Genomic DNA, 19,441 nt, shown 5'->3' on the forward strand with positions numbered 1-19,441 from the left:
AAATCTACTGGAAATGCGGCATCCTGATGTACAGAATAAACTTTCTGGGGAAACCACTGAGTTCATTTCAGCTTCCTGCACTTAATACATAACAACAGCTCGGAAAAACTACAAAGAAATTGGAAAAAGGGATAAAAGGTACACTTAGTGTTTTATGCATTCAGCTAATATTTCTCCACTAATTAAAAATGTACTTTTCTAACAATTAACAAATTCTTGGATTTAAAAACACACAAAAAAAATCTTACACTCTCTCAAAAAACAACTAAAGCTATGCTAAGCTAGACTTTCCAAAATGGGCTTTCAGCTTAATATATAGATGCCAACTGAAGTCAATACCGGGATAGGCTGTACTTTCTATTACCATCACCACCAAATGGTAAAGTCAGTGTAGCCTCCCAACTGCCCTGAGCGCAGCAGAGGAACAGGAAATGCTAATAGGGAGGAAAAGGAAATAAAGATAATAATGTGGAAGGACAGGTATGGCGGTGAATGTGAAAGAAAACAATGGAAGCATCTGGAAAGTGACCCATATTTACCATCAGCATAAAGTCCCTGAACTAAGTTATTTTCTTTCCTCATTTATAAAGAAAATAACTGATAACCTCCCCTCCATGAATTGTTACCTTGGAGGGGTTTGTGTGTCCAGGGATCCCAGGGGCCATGTTGTCAGGAGGCTTTTGTGTAAATGTCAACTTGGTCCTGGTCTGGTGGCTAGGCTTAGTCCATGAGGCCCGGACGGCACAGCCCGAAAAAGGGACCATCCTCCTGTAGGCCCACCACCTACATGAGGCGAGGTAGGGGTTGGGTGCAATGTGTGTCAGGCAGCAGCCAGGCCCTAGCAGACTGATCCCCGACTTCTAAAACTAGTGATCGGGACATAGAATGTCACCTCCCTGGTGGCCTCAGCTCAACCACGGCTTGTGCTCTGGAACCAGTCTCCTGGAGAGGGGCTGGACTCCATCTCAGTCTGGAGTTGCCACCTAGACGTATAGTGAGGGTGCGCTGGGAACACCTGGTCCACGAGATCTTCAACTCACACTTCCAGCAGAGCTTCAACAGCATTCCAAGGGAGACTGTGGAAATTGAGTCCGAAATAACTATGTTCAGCACCTCCATTGCTAAAGCCGCTGCACTGAGCCACGGCCGCAAGGTGGTTGGTGCCTGTCGTGATGGAAACCCCGAACCAAATGGTGGACACCAGAGGTGAAGGGAGCCACCAGGCTGAAGGAGGAGTCCTATCGGGCTTGGTTAGCCCGTGGGACTTCAGAAGCAGGTAATAAGTATCAGCAGTAAGTACCAACACTGGCTGAAGCAAAAACTTGGGTGTGGGTGGAGTTTGGAGAGGCCATGGATAAAGACTTTCGGACTGCCTTTCAGACTGAGATTCTGCCAAATTGTCAGGTGACTTAGGAGGGGAAAGCGGTGCTCTACCTGCACTGTGTATAGTGAGGGTGAAGCGCTGCTGACTTCGACTGAGAACAATGTCAGGATGTGGAAGGAATAATTCAAGGACCTCCCTAATCCCACTGGCACATCATCCGCGGAGGAAGCAGGGTGGGGGGACGAGAGGGGCGACTCTTATATCTCTGGGGGTGAGGTCACTAAGGCAGTTAAACAACTCCTTGGCTGGCCCCTCGGGTGGATAAGGTTTTGCCCTGAGTTCCTGAAGGCTCTGAAGGCCCTCCGTAAAGCTAGAACATCTTACTATTCATCACTGATTGAAGAAAATACCCAGGTTTCTCTTCAGCTCTGTAGCCAGGCTGACAAACAGTCAGAGCTCTGTTGAGCCAACCATCCCTTTACCGTTAACTAGTAATGACTTCATGAATTTCTTAAATAAAATTTTAACCATTAGTGAAAAAAATACTCGTAATCATCTCACAGATATGGCATTATGTACAGCTACTTTCAGTACCATTGTTATTTATTTAGAGTCCTTTTCTCCAGATAAAGCCTTCTGTGTTATGTAATGTTTCTATCTCTAATAATTAGCTATCTACTACAGGTCTTTAAGCTGTAATTAAATAAAATTGAATTAAACCATTAAATAAACCACTACTTGAAAAGCCAGCTGTCTTAGCTAATTATACGCAGATCTCCAACCTTGCTTTTTATCTCAAAAATTCTTGAAAATTCTTGAATAATTCTTGAAAGAAGAAATTCAGAGGTGGGCACCTCTCAATTTTAAATACATGTAGGCATTGAGGGTTTTCAGGAGGGGCCGTGCCGTTACCTATTGCTCTCTGGCAGGAAGCACCATGCCCTCCCGTGTTTTAAATGCACTTTAGAACAGCACGCAGCAACACCTCATATGAGTGGGCGGAGGGAGGTATGGGGTCTTCACACACCCCCATTCTCTGTTAGCCATCGGGGCGGGGGGCTGGGAGGAGGAGTTGGCCGTCTGGTCGGGGTCTGGGATGCGGGGCCTTCGGGGACGGTCTGCCTGTCTCCACCCCAGGGAAAAGGGTAGCATCTCCTGGGTTACACTGCTATGGAGATGACACCCAGCTCTATCTGTCCATGATGCCAGATAACACAGTTAAACTGCAGGAATGTCTTAAAGACATATAGACCTGGATGACCTCTAATTTTCTGCTTCTAAATTCAGCTAAAACTTTATTGTATTTGACCCTAAAAATCTTAGAAATATGGTATCTAACTTTCTCTGGATGGCTTTACCTTAGCCTCCAGTAACATTATGAGGAACCCTTGAGTCATTTTCAGTCAGGAGCGGAGGCCACCTCTGGGGACGAGTGGGATGACTCTTCTATCTCTGGGGGAGAATTCACTGAGGCCGTTAAACAGCTCTTTGGTGGCAGGCCGCCTGGGGTGGATGAGGTTTGAGTTCCTGAAGGCTCTGGACGTTTTAGGACTGTCTTGTTCGACATGTCTCTATAATGTTGCGTGGAGATCAGGGGCCTACCTCTGGAATGGCAATGGTGGTTCTCATCTTCAAGGAGGATGGATGTGTTCCAACTACAAGGGAATCACACTCCTCAGCCTCCCTGGAAAAGTCTATGCCAGGGTGCTGGAAAGGAGAGTCCATTCGTTAGTCAAATCTCGGACACAGGAAGAAATATGCGGTTTTCGTCCTGGTGGTGGAACACTGGACCAGCTCTTTACCCACTCGACAATACTTGAATGGGAGTTTGCCCAACCAGTCTACATGCAATTTGTGGACTTGGAAAAGGCATTCGACCGTGTCCCTCGGAGTGTCCTGTGGGAGCTGCTCCGGGACTATGGGGTGTCTGGCCCATTGCTACGGGTCATTCAATCCTTATACAACCGTTGCAGGAGCTTTGTCCGCATAGCCAGCAATAAGTCAGACTTGTTTCTGGTGCGTGATGGGCTCCACCAGGGCTGCCCTTTGTCACAGATTCTGTTCATAAATTTTATAGACAGAATCTCTAAGTGTAGCCAAGTGGTGGAAGGCTTTCACTTAGGTGGTCTCAGAATCTCATCTTTGCTTTTTGCAGATGATGTGGTTCTGTTGGCTTCATCGGGTGATGGCCTCCAGCTCGCACTGGAACAGTTCGCAACCAAATGTGAAGTGGTGGGAATGAGAATCAGCACCTCCAAATCTGAAGTCATGGTCCTCACCCGGAAAAGGGTGGAGTGCCCACTCTGGGTCAGGGATAAGTTCCTGCCCCAGGTGGAGAAGTTCAAGTATCTCGGGGTCTTGTTCACAACTGATGGAAGAAGAGAGCGGGAGATTGACAGATGATGCTGTGTAGTGATGCAGAAGGATACCGTGAGGAGTTTGTCCATCTGGGAGGAGCTCACAGTACAGCTGCTGCTCCTCCATACTGAAAGAAGCCAGTTGAGGTGGTTTGGGCATCTGACAAGGATGCCTCCTGGGCACCTCCTGGGCGAGGTGTTCCGGGCATGTCCCATCAGAAGGAGGCAGACCCAGGACATGCCGGACGGATTATACTTCTTGGCTGGCCTGGGAACACCAGCCTCCTCCAGCTTGCCGAGGGGACAAGCTGAAAGGAGGCGGGGGAGAGAGAGGTCTAGGCTTCTCTGCTTAGGCTGCCATCCCCTTGACCCAGCCCCGTATAAGGGGAAGAAGATGAATTGATGGATGGATAACTGATAACCTCGTTACTGAAACTAGACAAGCTACCCACCCTTAGAGAGGGAAAAGAGTAAACAGTAAGTAAACAGGATTCTGAGTTCATCCAATTCTCAAGAGAAGACAGCAACAAGGACAATTTCATGGTTGGATACAGGAGTCTAAGTTGTATCACAACCACTTTTGCACATTTTTCAGGATATCAGTGTCAGTTTGAACCCTTTTTTGGCAGAGTTGAGACCACATATGTGGAGGCAGAGAAATCGAGGCGAGGGAGCCGGAGCAACATGTAGCTATACGTCTGAGGTAACTTTTTGCCAAATGCAGTGGTCTGATTGGTCAGATCTGTTTATTCGCATGTGAAAACTTAGAAAAAAATAATTCAGTTTGAAAAAAATAAATACCACAAATTCATCCAGTGAAATTATGTGGTGGGTTTGAACGGCTGTATTAAGGATATCCGAGTCCAGAAAAAAAATTTCAGGATATATTTTCATGGATTTTACGCATCCGGTGTGATATGAGTGACTATGAGTGTAAAATAGGGCTGTGCACAAATAGCCAACTAATTCTCACTGCTGTCACTAGGTGATACCAGACTTATTAATCATTTAACCTGATTGTTACAATTTAAAATGATGCCCACGCCGGTAAATTACTGTGTCCTAAATGTTGTGTAGCCATCTGCCTTTAGATGACACATTGTTGTCGAGATGCACCATAGATTAAATCTGTTAATCTATGGTAAGAATTTGATAAATGATTTTTAAATGCCTTTGTTATTATTTTTTGACATTTTCCATTAAACATTTCTCAAATCTAACTGATTACCTGAGTGTTTTTTAGTTTTACACTAGTCAGTTAGTCTATTTTTTTTTCCTTATTTAGCTGACAGGAATAGTAATAGTTTAAATGCTAATGTTAGCCTTGTAGCAATGGTAAATGGCCTGCATTTGTATAGCGCTTTACTTAGTCCCTAAGGACCCCAAAGCGCTTTACACTACATTCAGTCATCCACCCATTCACACACACATTCACACACTGGTGATGGCAGCTACATTGTAGCCACAGCTGCCCTGGGGCGCACTGACAGAGGCGAGGCTGCCGGACACTGGCGCCACCGGGCCCTCTGACCACCACCAGTAGGCAAACATGGGGTTAGCATCTTGGCCAAGGATATCTGGCATGCAGTCAGGAGGCAGCCTGGGATCGAACCACCGACCTTCTGGTTAGTGGCTGACCTGCTCTGCCACCTGAGCTACAGCCACCCCTTCATAAGCCATTGCTTCCTTTATAAGCAATGGCTTATGAAGGAAGCCAAATGTTTAAAGTTACTGGTATTGCTAACATGTTTGCCAATTTTTTGCTGATGCATTCCACAAAACATACATACAGACATAAAACTGCTGTGGCTGTACTGCCTGTAACTCCTAGCTTCATATCTAGCCATCTCATTCTATCTAGGAAACTGCTATATTAGGGATCTCAGACCATAGACCATGTTAGTAAAGTAAGGAGCTTTGAAGACATGAACAGTATAACTGATTGAGTTTGATTAGTCAGACTGCATTTGTCATACTCGGACAAAGAACAGAACCCATTAAAGAAAGCAAGCCAGAAATGGTGGCGATTCCATTTAAATGTTCATTTTCTATTTTATCTAGGGATTGAGAGTAACGAAGTTTCTATTCTCTGTATGTCCTGTACATGTGGCAGAATTGACAATAAAGTTGACTTTGACTTTGACTTTGAAAAGAAGAGATTCACTTACTATTTTTGCAAGTGTAAATAAATCTTACAGTTACACAAGTTGTAAAAACAACAGTTCTTCCTAAGGTTGTATCAATGGGCATTGGAGTCAACAGAGAATAGCAGTGACCTACTATCTTCTACACTGAAATAGAAGCTCAGTTCGTCGCAGTTGTAAGGTTTCTTCACATCAGAGTTCGTCATAATTTTGAGTCCAATTTCCTAGAAGTGGAGAAAGAGAAAAACAAGTCATAGTAAAACCATAGATTGTTTCTTGTTTTTTGCTGTCATAAGTAGTAAACAAAATAAAACAACATTGGCATAACAACTATGCTATTTGTTTATTTATTTTTAAATACAAGGACAAAGACACAAAAGAGGATTTGGAGATAGATGGAGAGAAACCGAAACAGGTAAAGAAGGAAGAAGAGTGGCAAATTGACAAAAAAAACAACCCCAAAGAACCAAAACTGTACAGTTGGAAAGAAGGATGCGGTACAGCTAAATGATACCAAACTTTGGTTCGAAGAGTGTGAAAGACCTACAGAGAAAAAAAAGATATCTAGATATAGATCATATGAATATCTAGATAGACATATAGATAGATATGACATTACTTCCGGTGCAAACATCCTGGCGCCCCTCCAGGCAGACGTGTTTGCTTGCTCCACTCTCAGATGCCAACTTGTTTGTTTTTTGTTCTTTTTGCACTGGATAAGTGCTGTGCACTCTTAACCATAGCTGGACTGGCCAGCGGCCCACCGGGCAAATGCCCGGTGGGCCGCTGGCGATTTTTTGTTTTTATGGGCCGATCAATTTTTTTTTTGGAAGTGTGTAAATAATGAAAGGTGTTGGATTGGCCAATTGGTCATGATCGACTCTGGGCTGGACCAATTACAGCCGAGCAGGTCGGATGCACCCTCCCCCTTGTTTAGCAATCTTATAGACGAACTAAAGAAAATGGAGAACAAAAAAAGGAAAGGAGGTGCAGAAAAAATTAGGGCCAAAAAGAAACAAGCCCTTCAGGCAGACGCTGCCAAATGTGTAAAAATAACTGAATTGTTTGCAACATCAGCAAGTGGTGGAGGCCAGCAGGTGGATAAGGGAAAGGGGAGGCAAGAGGAGGAGAGACCCACTTATTTTATGCTTAAGGTTAGTTTCTCAAACTCCTCAAAATCTCAAAAAGGCAGATTTATCATCAAAAGTGGAGAAGTCTGTGACAGAGGAGACAGAAGAGCAGCAGAGAGAGATGGAGAGATGACTTCATGTCATCCATGAGGGATGCATTTGACATATGTTTCACATATTATAGCCCAACAAGTTACTCATAGCAATTTAAATACCAGCAATCACTTTTTGGCACAACACCGGCTATTGCAGTTAATAATACAACAGCTTCTTGCCATTTTTTGTGTTTCTTTTTATCGCTGTGTAACTGAGTTCAATTGAAAGCCTGCATGCGCTAGTACCTCTTGCCACAAGTTCCCAGAATCCTTTGCGGTTTTCCCCTGAATGACATCACATTTTTGGTGGGGCGGTCTCTAGTCAAAATGCCCGGGCCGATTTTTTGTCCCAGTCCAGCCCTGCTGTTAACATATCCGAGACAGGCACTACTGGACATCGGTAACTCACACAATCGTCCGGACTTTAACCTTCCACCGGACTTGAGGGGGGGATTCCATGTGTTCACTGGAGTTTTTAATCCTAAAAGGTCACCCTTACTATCTGCAGCGGGAGCTCTCAGCTGTGTTTTTGGCCACTGTTCACATCCAGCTGCAAGCTGACTCCACGGCAGCGCTCGGCCAACTCCATGACGTCATCAGCGCATTAGCGACAACTCATTTAGATGCTGTTTTTATCGTCACCGGTGACTTTAATAAGTGCAACTTACGGACTGTACTCCCAAAATACCACCAACACGTGGCCATTCCTACCCTTGACAAGAACACCCTGGATCATGTTTACAGTAACATATGTGGTGCATATAGGGCTGCACCACGCCCCCACTTTGGACAGTCTGACCACATCTCTTTGTTCATGTACCCAGCTTACAGGCAGAAGCTGAAACAAAGAACCCCGTCATCAAACCTGTTAAACTGTTGACCCCAGAGACTGAGAGCATCCTACAGGACTGTTTGCTCAAACAGACTGGGATGTGTTTCAAACTGCAGCCACCAAGGAGAACTGCTCTGTCAACATACAGGACTATGCTGAATATGTGACTGGGTGCGTCAGCGCCTGTGTTGACAATATTGTGCCCACCACACACGTCAGGAAGTCCCCCCCAAACAGAAGCCCTGGATCAACAGTCAGGTACGACACATGCGTACTCAGTCTCTCGCATTTAGATCAGGGAATGAGACGGAGTACAAAGCTGCGAAGTAGGGACTGAAGAAAGCCATTACAGCGGCTAAGAGGCAGTACAGAGAGAAGCTGGATGGCTTCTACTCTTCTGCTGACCCCAGGCGGATGTGGCGAGGGCCGCCATCAACACCATCAGCTCTGCAGGCGGTCTACGGAATGACCTCAATGGACTTTACACCCACTTCGAGACCTCTCCAGACCTCACAGACCTTCACCCAACGCCTCCCCATAGACCAGTTGCACTCACTCCAATCATTACAAAGTGCTTTAAGGGAGTGGTGTAACATCCCAGACACTCTGGATCTCCACGTCAGACCCCATCACTGCCGCTCTTCACTGTTCCCTCTCCCATCTGGAAAACAAAGACTCATACATCAGGGTACTTTTTGTTGATTACAGCTCCGCCTTCAATACGGTCATCCCACACAAACTCACTCACAAGCTGGCAACACTCGGCCCGAGTCAGTCAGGATCAGCAACAGGACCAGCATTATTACAAACACTGGCGTTCCACAGGGTTGTGTCCTCAGTCCCATCCTCTACACCCTGTACGTCTCCAATAGGGATAACACCATACTGAAGTTTGCGGACGATACTGCAGCGATTGGTGTGGAGAGGGCGAGCAGCTTTAGATACCTGGGCGTCTACATCAGTGAGGACCTCACCTGGACACGGCAACACTACTGCTATGGACCGCAAACGCCTGCAGAGAGTGATAATAACTGCAAAGATCACCAGGACCCCGCTGCCCTCTCTGCAGAGCATCTACCATCACAGAGTCCAGAGGAGAGCTGCCTCCATCCTCAAAGACCCCACACACTTCCAACACGGACCGGTTACACTTCTGCCCTCAGGGCGGAGGTTCAGAAGTGTGAAATCCAGAACATCTCGACTCAACAACTCCTTCTTCCCCACTGCTATCAGACTCCTGAACCGCTGACCTATTCTAACAGTAATAATCATTTTTGCACATCTCACATATCAAACCAGCATATTAAGCTCATAGTTCTTTTGCACACAAATCTATTTAATACTTCAATTTTTTGTCTCCATTTATTTATTCATACTATTTGTATTTATCTGTTCTAGTTCTATTTGTACATATTATCCGGCATCCATGTGTGGACAGCAGAGAAAGAATTTCATCGTACAGAGAAATGCAGAGACTGTTACTGCCTACATCAACAAGTGCATTGAGGATGTAACAGTCACGAAAACCATAACTGTCCGGGCCAATCAAAAACCATGGATGACAGGAGAGGTCTACAGGCTGCTGAAAGCTCGGAATGTTGCCTTCAGAGATGGAGACGAGGCGAGCCTGAGGACAGCTAGGGCCAACCTTTCCCGTGGCATCAGAGAGGCTAAGAGACAGTACTCCAGGAAAATATCTCATCACTTCAAAGACAGCAGAGACTCACGGAGCCTGTGGCGGGGCATTCAGACCATCACAGATTACAAGCCCCCACCACAGACCTGTGATAGCACTATCCCCCTGCTGAACGAGCTGAACACTTTCTTTGCTCGCTTTGAAGTCCGAAACAGCACCACTGCACAGAAGACCCCACCCCCTCCTGGTGACCAGGTGATGACTCTGTCCCCGGACAGCGTGAGGAGATCCCTCAGCAGGATCAATGCACGAAAAGCTCCGGGTCCTGACAACATTCCTGGTCGTGTACTGAGAGACTGTGCAGTGGAACTCACTGATGTCTTCACAGACATCTTCAACATATCACTCATCCAGGCTGTCGTCCCCACATGTTTTAAAGCCACCACAATCATTCCGGTTCCAAAAAAGTCATCTCCCTCCTGCTTTAATGACTACCGTCCTGTTGCACTCACTCCCATCCTGATGAAGTGCTTCGAACGACTAGTCATGCAGCACATCAAGACTGTCCTGCCCCCCTCCCTGGATCCCTTCCAGTTTGCGTATCGGCCCAACCGCTCAACCGATGATGCCATCTCCACTGCACTCCACTCGGCACTCACACACCTGGACAAAAAAAGATTCATATGTTCGAATGCTGTTCATAGACTTCAGTTCAGCATTCAACACTATAATCCCCCAACAGCTCACTCAAAAACTGGTCCAGCTGGGGCTCAACACCTCACTGTGCAACTGGCTGTTGGATTTCCTCACCGGAAGACCTCAAGCAGTACGGGTCGGCAGTAATACATCCAGCACCATCATTTTAAACACGGGGGCCCCGCAGGGATGTGTGCTGAGCCCCCTCCTCTTCACTCTGCTGACCCATGACTGCACTCCATCACACAGCTCCAACCTCTTCATCAAGTTTGCGGACGACACAACGGTGGTGGGTCTCATTAGCAACAGGGATGAGACCGACTACAGAAGTGAGGTGAGACGCCTGGCCACGTGGTGTGCTGACAACAATCTCTCTCTGAATGTGGAGAAGACGAAGGAGATTGTTGTGGACTTCAGGAGAATGCACACCCAACATGCTCCTCTGACCATTGACGGAGCGTCTGTGGAGAGAGTGAGCAGCACCAAGTTCTTGGGTGTGCACATCACAGAGGATCTCTCCTGGACGTACAACACCACAGCACTGGCCAAGAAATCACAGCAGCGTCTCTTCTTTCTCCGCAAACTAAGAAGAGCAGGAGCACCAGCCCCCATCATGTACACTTTCTACAGAGGCACCATCGAGAGCATCCTGTCGAGCTGCATCACTGTGTGGTTTGGAGCCTGCAATGCGTCCTGTCATAGAACCCTCCAACGCATAGTGAGAGCTGCAGAGAGGATCATTGGTGTCTCTCTCCCCTCCCTCCAGGACATTTACAGCACCCGTCTCACTAAAAAAGCCCTTTGCATGGCGGCTGATCCCACGCACCCAATGCAAAGCTTCTTCAAGCTGCTGCCGTCAGGGAGGAGACTGCGGAGTCTCCAGGCCAGGACCAGCAGACTGAAGGACAGCTTCATCCATCAGGCTGTCAGGAAGCTAAACTCCCTCCCGATTCTGCCCCCCTCTCCCCTCCACAGTCTCACTGAACTCTGTCACTCTCTCTCTCTCTCACACACACACACACACACACACACACACACACACACACACACACAAGTCACCAGTCACTTTGTGGAGCATTGGACCGCCATTACCTCATAAGACTTTGTTGTTACACTATCTCTTACCGCATACTACTAAATCTCCATTTGCACTATTTGCCTATTTGCACTACTCTGCCTCCTTACTTGAATATTGTATATTGTATATTGCATAGCTTTTTTTTTTGTTATACGTAAAATTGTATTGTATTTATTTAAATTTTTACTTTTTAATTATTTTATTTGCATTTTTTTTAAATCACTAGGGTTTGAGAGTAACGAAATTTCTATTCTCTGTATGTCCTGTACATGTGGCAGAATTGACAAATAAAGTTGACTTGACTTGACTTTTCTTTGTACACATCACAACAAACGCTTTGAATCTTGAATCATGTCTTCTGCAGCTAATAGGAGACATTACTGTGTAGTTTCAGTCAGACATCAGATTAGATGAACAAATGTTTTACTTTAAAGATGCTGTAGACGTCATTCTTCTGACTGCCTGGTCCATAGTAGATCGAGCGCGTTTCTCGCCGTGCTCCCAGAGTGTCGCTCACAATGGCCGGTGCTGGTGGTGCTGTTGGCGGTGCTGCTGTCTCCAAATCTGCATCTATTACCATATCTGGCACTGGCAAGGGGTAGCAGGGATATGGCTCTGAGTCCTCAACATCATAGGAGTACCCAGACAGCTTCTCCACAGGCAGCTGACTATATACCTGCATGAAAACACATCTGTACATGAGCCTGGTGGGGTGATAGCGGTGATCTTTTTCTCTTATCATCCATTAGCAGCAAACCACTTACATAGATTGTCTACTCTCTAGGAGCACTCAGGTGTAGGAAAAAAGTGCTTGTATTAGTGGGTTTGAATGGGTGAATGAGGCATATTATAAAATATATATTTGCTTTGATGCAAATGAAGGTGACAACAGATGCACTGGAGAAATAACACTACAGACTAAAAAAAAGATGGTTTTGGAGGTGATGGCCACAGCCCCCCAGGAGCCAGAGCAGACAGAGATGGAATCAGGGAAACTGCATCATCCACAGCCCTCAAGATGATTTTAATTTTTAACTATGATTTTTGGTATGATTGTGAATCCATCCGCCAAGACTCAAAAGTGACTATACAATTTATAGGCAAGGCCTGTTTGCTAATTACTAAAATAAAGAGTCGTTTCCAAATGTTCAACTTTCACACAGGAAGTCCCAAAATCCAGGTCCAAATAGATGTCTGTACAAATAAAAGAAGCCATCATTTCACTGAAAAAACAAAATAAACCTATCAGATATAAAAACTTCAGCAGTGGCCAAATGACCAATTTGGTGCATTCTTAACAATGAAGGACTATATATATATATATATATATAGAGATCTATCTATCTATCTATAGAAAAACTGCAGATAGATAGATAGATAGATAGATAGATAGATAGATAGATAGATAGATAGATAGATAGATAGATAGATAGATAGATAGATAGATAGATAGATAGATAGATAGATAGATAGATAGATAGATAGATAGATAGATAGATAGATAGATAGATAGATAGATAGATAGATAGATAGATAGATAGATAGATAGATAGATAGATAGATAGATAGATAGATAGATAGATAGATAGATAGATAGATAGATAGATAGATAGATAGATAAGATAAGATAAGATAAGATAAGATAAGATAAGATAAGATAAGATAAGATAAGATAAGATAAGATAAGATAAGATAAGATAAAATAAAATAAAATAAAAGCTAGGTCAACACCACCAAAAGACCATGGAAGACAACCGAAGCTGATGATCAGATTTGTTCCCTTGGTTAAGAAAAACCTTTTACACCATCTAGCAGTATCGACAGAAATCCTGAGGCGGTAGACCGTCGATTGTCAAAGTACATAATCAGTAGACGCTTTCATGAATGGAAATACAGGGTATACAACAAGATGCAAACCACTAGTTACACTCAACAAGAAGGCTAGATTGGACTTGACTAGAAGACATGTACGAGACCCTAAACAGGTATTTTGACTGACGAAACCAACAAACCTGTAGCAGAATGACCAGAAGAGAAAAGTCCAAAGGAGAACAAATAAGGATCTGGAGCATACCATATCATCTGTCAAACATGGTGGAGGCCATGAGGAACTGGGCCATTCATGTTTACTGATGATGTGACTGCTGATAGATGTAGCAGGATGAATTGTGAAGTGTACAGAGCTGCACTCTATGCTCAGATTCAGCCAAATGCCAGAAAACAGATCAGATTAGGGCAAATGGATAATACCTGCAAAAACAATCAAAGACTTGTCAAGGTAAAGAAATGAGATACTCTTCAGTGGTGAAGTCAGACACTGAAGACAAAACCAGCAGCAGAGAGGCCCACAATCAAGCACCAACTGAAGGCAGTAAAGGCCCAAAGAAACAGCTCAAGGGAGAAAACACTGCATCGGTTGATGTCGATGGATGTGAAAGCAAAGGATTTTCATCAAGCAATTAAAAACAATATTTCTACTTCAATGTATGTTAGTTTGTTCAGATACTTTTAAACTTCAAGAACTTTTACCTTGAATATTTAATTGATTAAGAGCCAACAGGTCTTCCAGTATTTTCTTATTTCTACGCATTTAATTTTTTTGAGTGGTGTAGAAAGTAGAAGATGTTACAAAACCAAACTATAGTAATGGTAGTGTTCTTAATATGGATCAAAGTAGGACGAATGATTGTCGTACATAGCTGACAGTAAGTTCCTGCTCAGTCCGGAGCAGCAGGACGCTCTGGTCAATAGCTCTAACAGAACACAAGGAGCCAGGGTGAGCCTTGAGACTGAGGGTGGTCCTCTCTGCTGGAAGCTCCTGGAGGGAGGAGAACTTCAGAGACACCTGTGTGGGAGATACCGAGGCGGAAAACAGATTAAGCCTGTCTATCCTTATGTTAGCTCTCTAAAATGCACACATCCTTCACTACATTCCCAAGTGGCTTTGAGGTCCTAATGTGGTAATGTACTACCTTGTTATTGAGGCAGAGCTGAACAGGGAAGTCATGGCTGTCAGCAACAGCCTCTCCACTGGGCATCAAAGTGTAAACTACCACCTGGGCAAATGGTGCCAGGTCTGACATCCGAGTGAGCGGCACGGACATCTCCCCTTTGTTGACTGAGGAAGAACCAAAGAAAGCATGGCAGCAATTATCAAAATAAACAAGATAATATTGAGTCACGTGACTAATGAGCAAATAAGCTACATTATTAGCATGAAGCTAAACTTGCAAAATATAATTAGATAATCAAGAACGAACAGTTATGTCTATAACTTCTGTTTCCTGAAGGACAGGAATGAGATACAACACATAAGTATGGGATATCACGCCCTTGTGTGTCCCAGTTGAAGAAACCTTTATTCACGCCTTTAAGGCGGATGACGTGTGATGACACGCACATGGCCCCGCCTGCACATATAGCCGCTGTCATCACAGTCATCCCTCAGTTTGATAGCCACTCTTCACCGAGCCATGCTGCTCAGCGGGGCCACCTTGTGTTGTACCTTGTTCCTCTCCTTCAGAGAACAGAAGTTATAGATATAACTGTTCGTCCCTTACAGTTGATTCACACGGTACAACACGCAAGTATGGGAGAAATATACACACCCTGCAGAGCAGCCACCGAACTGGCATCGGACCACCACCACGTTAGTGTGCGCTAGACCCAGCAGAAAGGACAGCATGAGCCACCGAAGGGGCTGTAACGTCCAAGCAATAAAACTGCACAAAAGTGTCCAAGTAGTTGCAGCACAAATATCAACTTGAGGCACCTCCTTAAAAAGAGCCCATGAGGTTGCCATCCCCCTGGTGGAATGAGCTCTCACCCCCAAGCAAGACCCTTATTGCTGTACGCCAGTGAGATAGCTTCTGTAATCCAGTGGGACAGCCTCTGCTTGGACAGAGCTCTACCTCTATTTGGATTAGCGAAGCAGACAAACAGCTGGTCACATAAACGCACATTCTGAGTGCGCTCAATGTAGGTGCGTAGCACACGCACTGGACAAAGAGAATGCATCCTCCTCTGCTCCTCAGGTGCAAAAGGAGGGGAGCAAAAGCTCAGCAACTCAAACTCCACTGAGCTAGAAGATGCAGGCATGATCTTGGGATAATACGACTTTGTGCCATCAGGAGAGAACTGTGTGCAGGAGGGATGCACAGACAGCGCATGAAGGTCACCCATTCGCTTTGCCGAAGCCAAAGCGAGAAGTAATGCAGTCTTATATGAAAGAAATTTCATATCCACAGACTCAATAGGTTCAAACGAAGAGCTACAAAGGGCCTCCAGCACCAAAGTCAAGTCCCAAGCAGGGACACTGGACTTAAGCACAGGTCTCAGCTGGCGAACTCCTTTCAGAAAACGTATGGCGAGGGGATGTGCACCTGGTGTCAACCGTCAAAGCCAATATGACAAGCAGATATAGCTGCTGAATAAACCTTAATTGTCAAAAATGAAAGGCCCTTATCCAGCAGCTCCTGCAGGAATGTCAAAACATCCACAATAGAGCACTGAAATGGGAGAGTGTAGCGGTCCTGGCACCACTGCTCAAAGGCTCGCCATTTGTAAGCGTACAAGCCTCTAGTAGATGAGGCCCTAGTGTTCTGAATTGTCGCTATCACACTAGGTGGCAAACCCTTAGCAATCAACATAAGCAGCCAGAGATGGCTCCATAGGGGTGGGTTAGCTAAGCCAGCTTCCTCTGCACCATTGCCGACCGACGCAGCAGCAGCGGCAGATTGGACCGACAATGGGCTCTCCTGCTCATCCTCCGGCAAACCATGGATGTCCAGGCTGATGTCCAGCATGTCATCGTGCTCCTGGGGAGATGATGACATGCTGGCGCTCCTGCATGGTTCCAGCTCGTCTTCGGTTAACCCATCAACATATTCCATGTGGTCAGCCCAGCTAATTGTGGGGGACACCGACCGGATAATCCTTGTCCTCAGACTTGGATGAAGCCGGGGCTCCAGACACAAAGAAGTGATGGTCGTGCTGTGTGACAGCCGTCCGTCCCAGCACCTTTTCCATAAATGTCACCCGTCTTTAAAGGATCAAGTGCGGACGTGGAACAGACTTTGGGCTCCGTCAACACTCTCATGGCGTGGAAGATCCCAGGCAGACAGGGCAGGCATCGTGCTGGTTGCTGTCGTGCAAAGAGAAACCGCAACCCTGAGGACAGGGAAGGACAGGGGCGAACAGAAGATTTCTGATTTGCTCGCTTCAGTTTGGAGTCCATTCCAAAACGCAAAGTAAAAGGCTGCACAGGAAAACTGGAAATTAGCGCTCTGCAGGTAGCCTACTCACCAACTGTGTGGTAGAGGCCAACACCAATGGGCAGTTAAGCTAAGTTCAAGTCAGCAGATAACAGAGCTAACTAGCCCAACTCACCAGAGGAGTTCTCAATGAGGTGACGAGCGTAAGAACTGAGAGATAAATGGTAAATGGCGTGTATTTGTATAGCGCTTTACTCGTCCCTAAGGACCCCAAAGCGCTTTACATATCCAGTCATCCACCCATTCACACACATTCACACACTGGTGATGGCAGCTACATTGTAGCCACAGCCACCCTGGGGCGCACTGACAGAGGCGAGGCTGCCGGACACTGGCGCCACCGGGCCCTCTGACCACCACCAGTAGGCAACGGGTGAAGTGTCTTGCCCAAGGACACAGCGACCGAGACTGTCCGAGCCGGGGCTCGAACCGGCAACCTTCCGATTACAAGACGAACTCCCAACTCTTGATCCACGATGATTGTGATGACAGGGTTACATGCACAAGCAGGGCTGTGCGCATGTCATCACAGGTCATCTGCCTCCCATGTTTCTTATATATAAATATACCACTATTTACTGAGGACCATTTTGGACACCCTATACCAGGGCTGCACAATCCCAGTCCTCAAGAGCTACTATCCTGCAGCTTTTAGATGCATCCCTACTCCAACACAGCTGAATCACATGGTTTGATTACCTCTTCAGCATGCCATCATGTTTGGCAAAGGCCTGATAACAAGCCATTCATTTGATTCGGGTGTGTGGGAACAAGCATGCATCTAAAAGCTGCAGGACGGTAGCTCTCGAGGACCGGGATTGGGCAGCCCTGCCCTATACTGTACTCCACATTGCAAAGTGGATGCATAGCATTACATAAAATGGCCTTGTTTATGATAAGTAAAGGTATATTTCACGCAGTGCACTGATGCAGACTTTAATAGTTTTTTGACATTAGGGCTAGATAGCTAATAGTAGAATATTGAAATTAGTGGATGACCTGCTCTACCACCCCAACCTCACCCCTACATGCTTTGATGCAACTTTAAAGGGCTTTTTCCATAGGACGTCTAACTCTAAAATCACAGACTTATACTTCAAAATTAGCTTTCGTCGTGTTCATACCAATTCCCACTTTGACAGCCACTGGGATACGACCATGCTGCACTACTGAACCTCTGGACTGCACCTGCAAAGAAAGACAGAACGGAAACGTCACTATGAGGGTGTGTTTATGTATATCTGCAATACATCTCAAACGTGTGCACAAAAGTCTTTAGAGAAAAATCATTTAGACTGAAGCTACAAACAGCAATTCTCATGCAGATCACCAAAATCGTGTTTCAATGAACACTGGGTGGGGTCACGTCACAATCCCTTACACGTACCAGATAAAAGAAGTCGAGGACCTCCTGCCCTTTCTCCAGCTCCTCTCCCTGGATGATGTACTGGGCACGCACAGTCGCTTCACTGTCACAGGGCAGCTTACTGCTGGCCTGCATGAGCTTCAGAAAACTACTACTCTTGGAGTAAAACGCTGTGACATGGTGGTGGCTTGCCCTGTAGTTGGGTCTCCTCAAACCATAAACATAATGGTCATGCTCCGTTGTATTTTTTGAACTCGCCTGTTGACAAAGTGAGGTCAAATATCAAATTCCTACTCTTCACATTAGACCAGTGTTTCCCAACCAGTGCGCTGTGAGAAATGATCAGGTGTGCCGTGGAAGATTGTCTGGTTCCATCTGATTAGTACTCCAAGTGATCGCCGTGATGGGCAGAACAATTACATGATCTTCCACAGGACTACAACTACCTGCTCTAATTAAATCTGTTGCCAACTGCCAGCAAAATAGAAGATGAAGAAGAAATTACATAATAGTCGTGCTGTGACTGAGACAGCGCAGCCATAATAGCAATAGACAAATATTTGAAAGAAAAAGTAGACCTGGTCCTGGAGAAACCTCTGACCCAGATGAAGGCCGTAGCATGAGTAGTGGTCAGAAGAAGCAAAAAGGTAACTGGGACAAACCGAGCCAATACCGCTATACCTGATGTGCGGGGAAAATGATCAATATGCTTTTTGTGATATTTTTCTAACGTGAAATATGTGCCGTGGCTCCAAAAGGTTTGGAAACACTGGGTTAGACACTTGGAAATAATAAAATATTAAAAAGTAACTAATTTCATGACAATGTAGGCCAGCGTGGGTGTATGATCAGTACGACTGATGTGATCAATCACAGTCTATCGACCTTATAACTGATGAATGTTTAAGTGCAGGCAGCGGCAGCAACCAACCTTCAGATGCACACTGTCCTTCCAAAGAGACGTGCCCAGAGAAAACAAAGCCACGCCATTCACGTCTGTGGTGAGCTCTAGTTTTAGTGTGCTACCAACAAACAAGTACACTGGCTCATTGGCAGCAGGCTTGTTGTCTGGACCAACAACTTTGATCTGTGAACAAGACAGAGTAAGAAGTTGTAACAAGACTCACACATCTCCATAATAATGATTGTTATTGCCCTTGATTAGCTTCCTCTGCATGACTCAAAGCATCCCTAAATACTATTTCATACATCTAGTTACATTGTAACAAATGCAGTGTTACATCGTCCAGATTCTAGAGTCGTCTTAGAATCTTTTGGGCTCCAGGAGAAACACGTCCACCTCACGGTAGGATCAGATGAAAAGCTCATGAATCCTGCTGTGCAATGTCCTGACAGCAGGATGAGTCTGGTTACCTTTCCTTCAAACGGGATGCCAGGCTTGTATGCCTCAGGTACATCCTCGAAGGTGACAGTTCTGATGTCACAGGTGAAGCTGGTCTGCCCGTAGCCTTTAAGAATGACGCCTAGATGATAGTTAGCATACAGATTG

The 19,441-nt window shown here is 45.5% G+C and overlaps 1 protein-coding gene across 1 annotated transcript in view; it reads right to left on the reverse strand.

Annotated features, from left to right (window-relative positions):
* LOC113035865 (alpha-2-macroglobulin) overlaps window positions 1-19,441 on the reverse strand; it is a 63,640-nt gene that overhangs the window by 34,309 nt on the left and 9,890 nt on the right. The window contains exons 10-17 of the mRNA XM_026191669.1: window positions 19,306-19,415; window positions 18,863-19,018; window positions 17,953-18,189; window positions 17,690-17,753; window positions 14,265-14,410; window positions 13,988-14,137; window positions 11,720-11,968; window positions 5,962-6,049 (exon numbers count right to left, since the gene is read on the reverse strand). Of these exons, the coding sequence (XP_026047454.1) occupies window positions 5,962-6,049; window positions 11,720-11,968; window positions 13,988-14,137; window positions 14,265-14,410; window positions 17,690-17,753; window positions 17,953-18,189; window positions 18,863-19,018; window positions 19,306-19,415 (1,200 nt within the window). The remainder of the gene's footprint in view (window positions 1-5,961; window positions 6,050-11,719; window positions 11,969-13,987; window positions 14,138-14,264; window positions 14,411-17,689; window positions 17,754-17,952; window positions 18,190-18,862; window positions 19,019-19,305; window positions 19,416-19,441) is intronic.

The sequence above is a fragment of the Astatotilapia calliptera genome, chromosome 14, assembly GCF_900246225.1.
Source record: "Astatotilapia calliptera chromosome 14, fAstCal1.2, whole genome shotgun sequence".
Classification (NCBI taxonomy): domain Eukaryota; kingdom Metazoa; phylum Chordata; class Actinopteri; order Cichliformes; family Cichlidae; genus Astatotilapia; species Astatotilapia calliptera.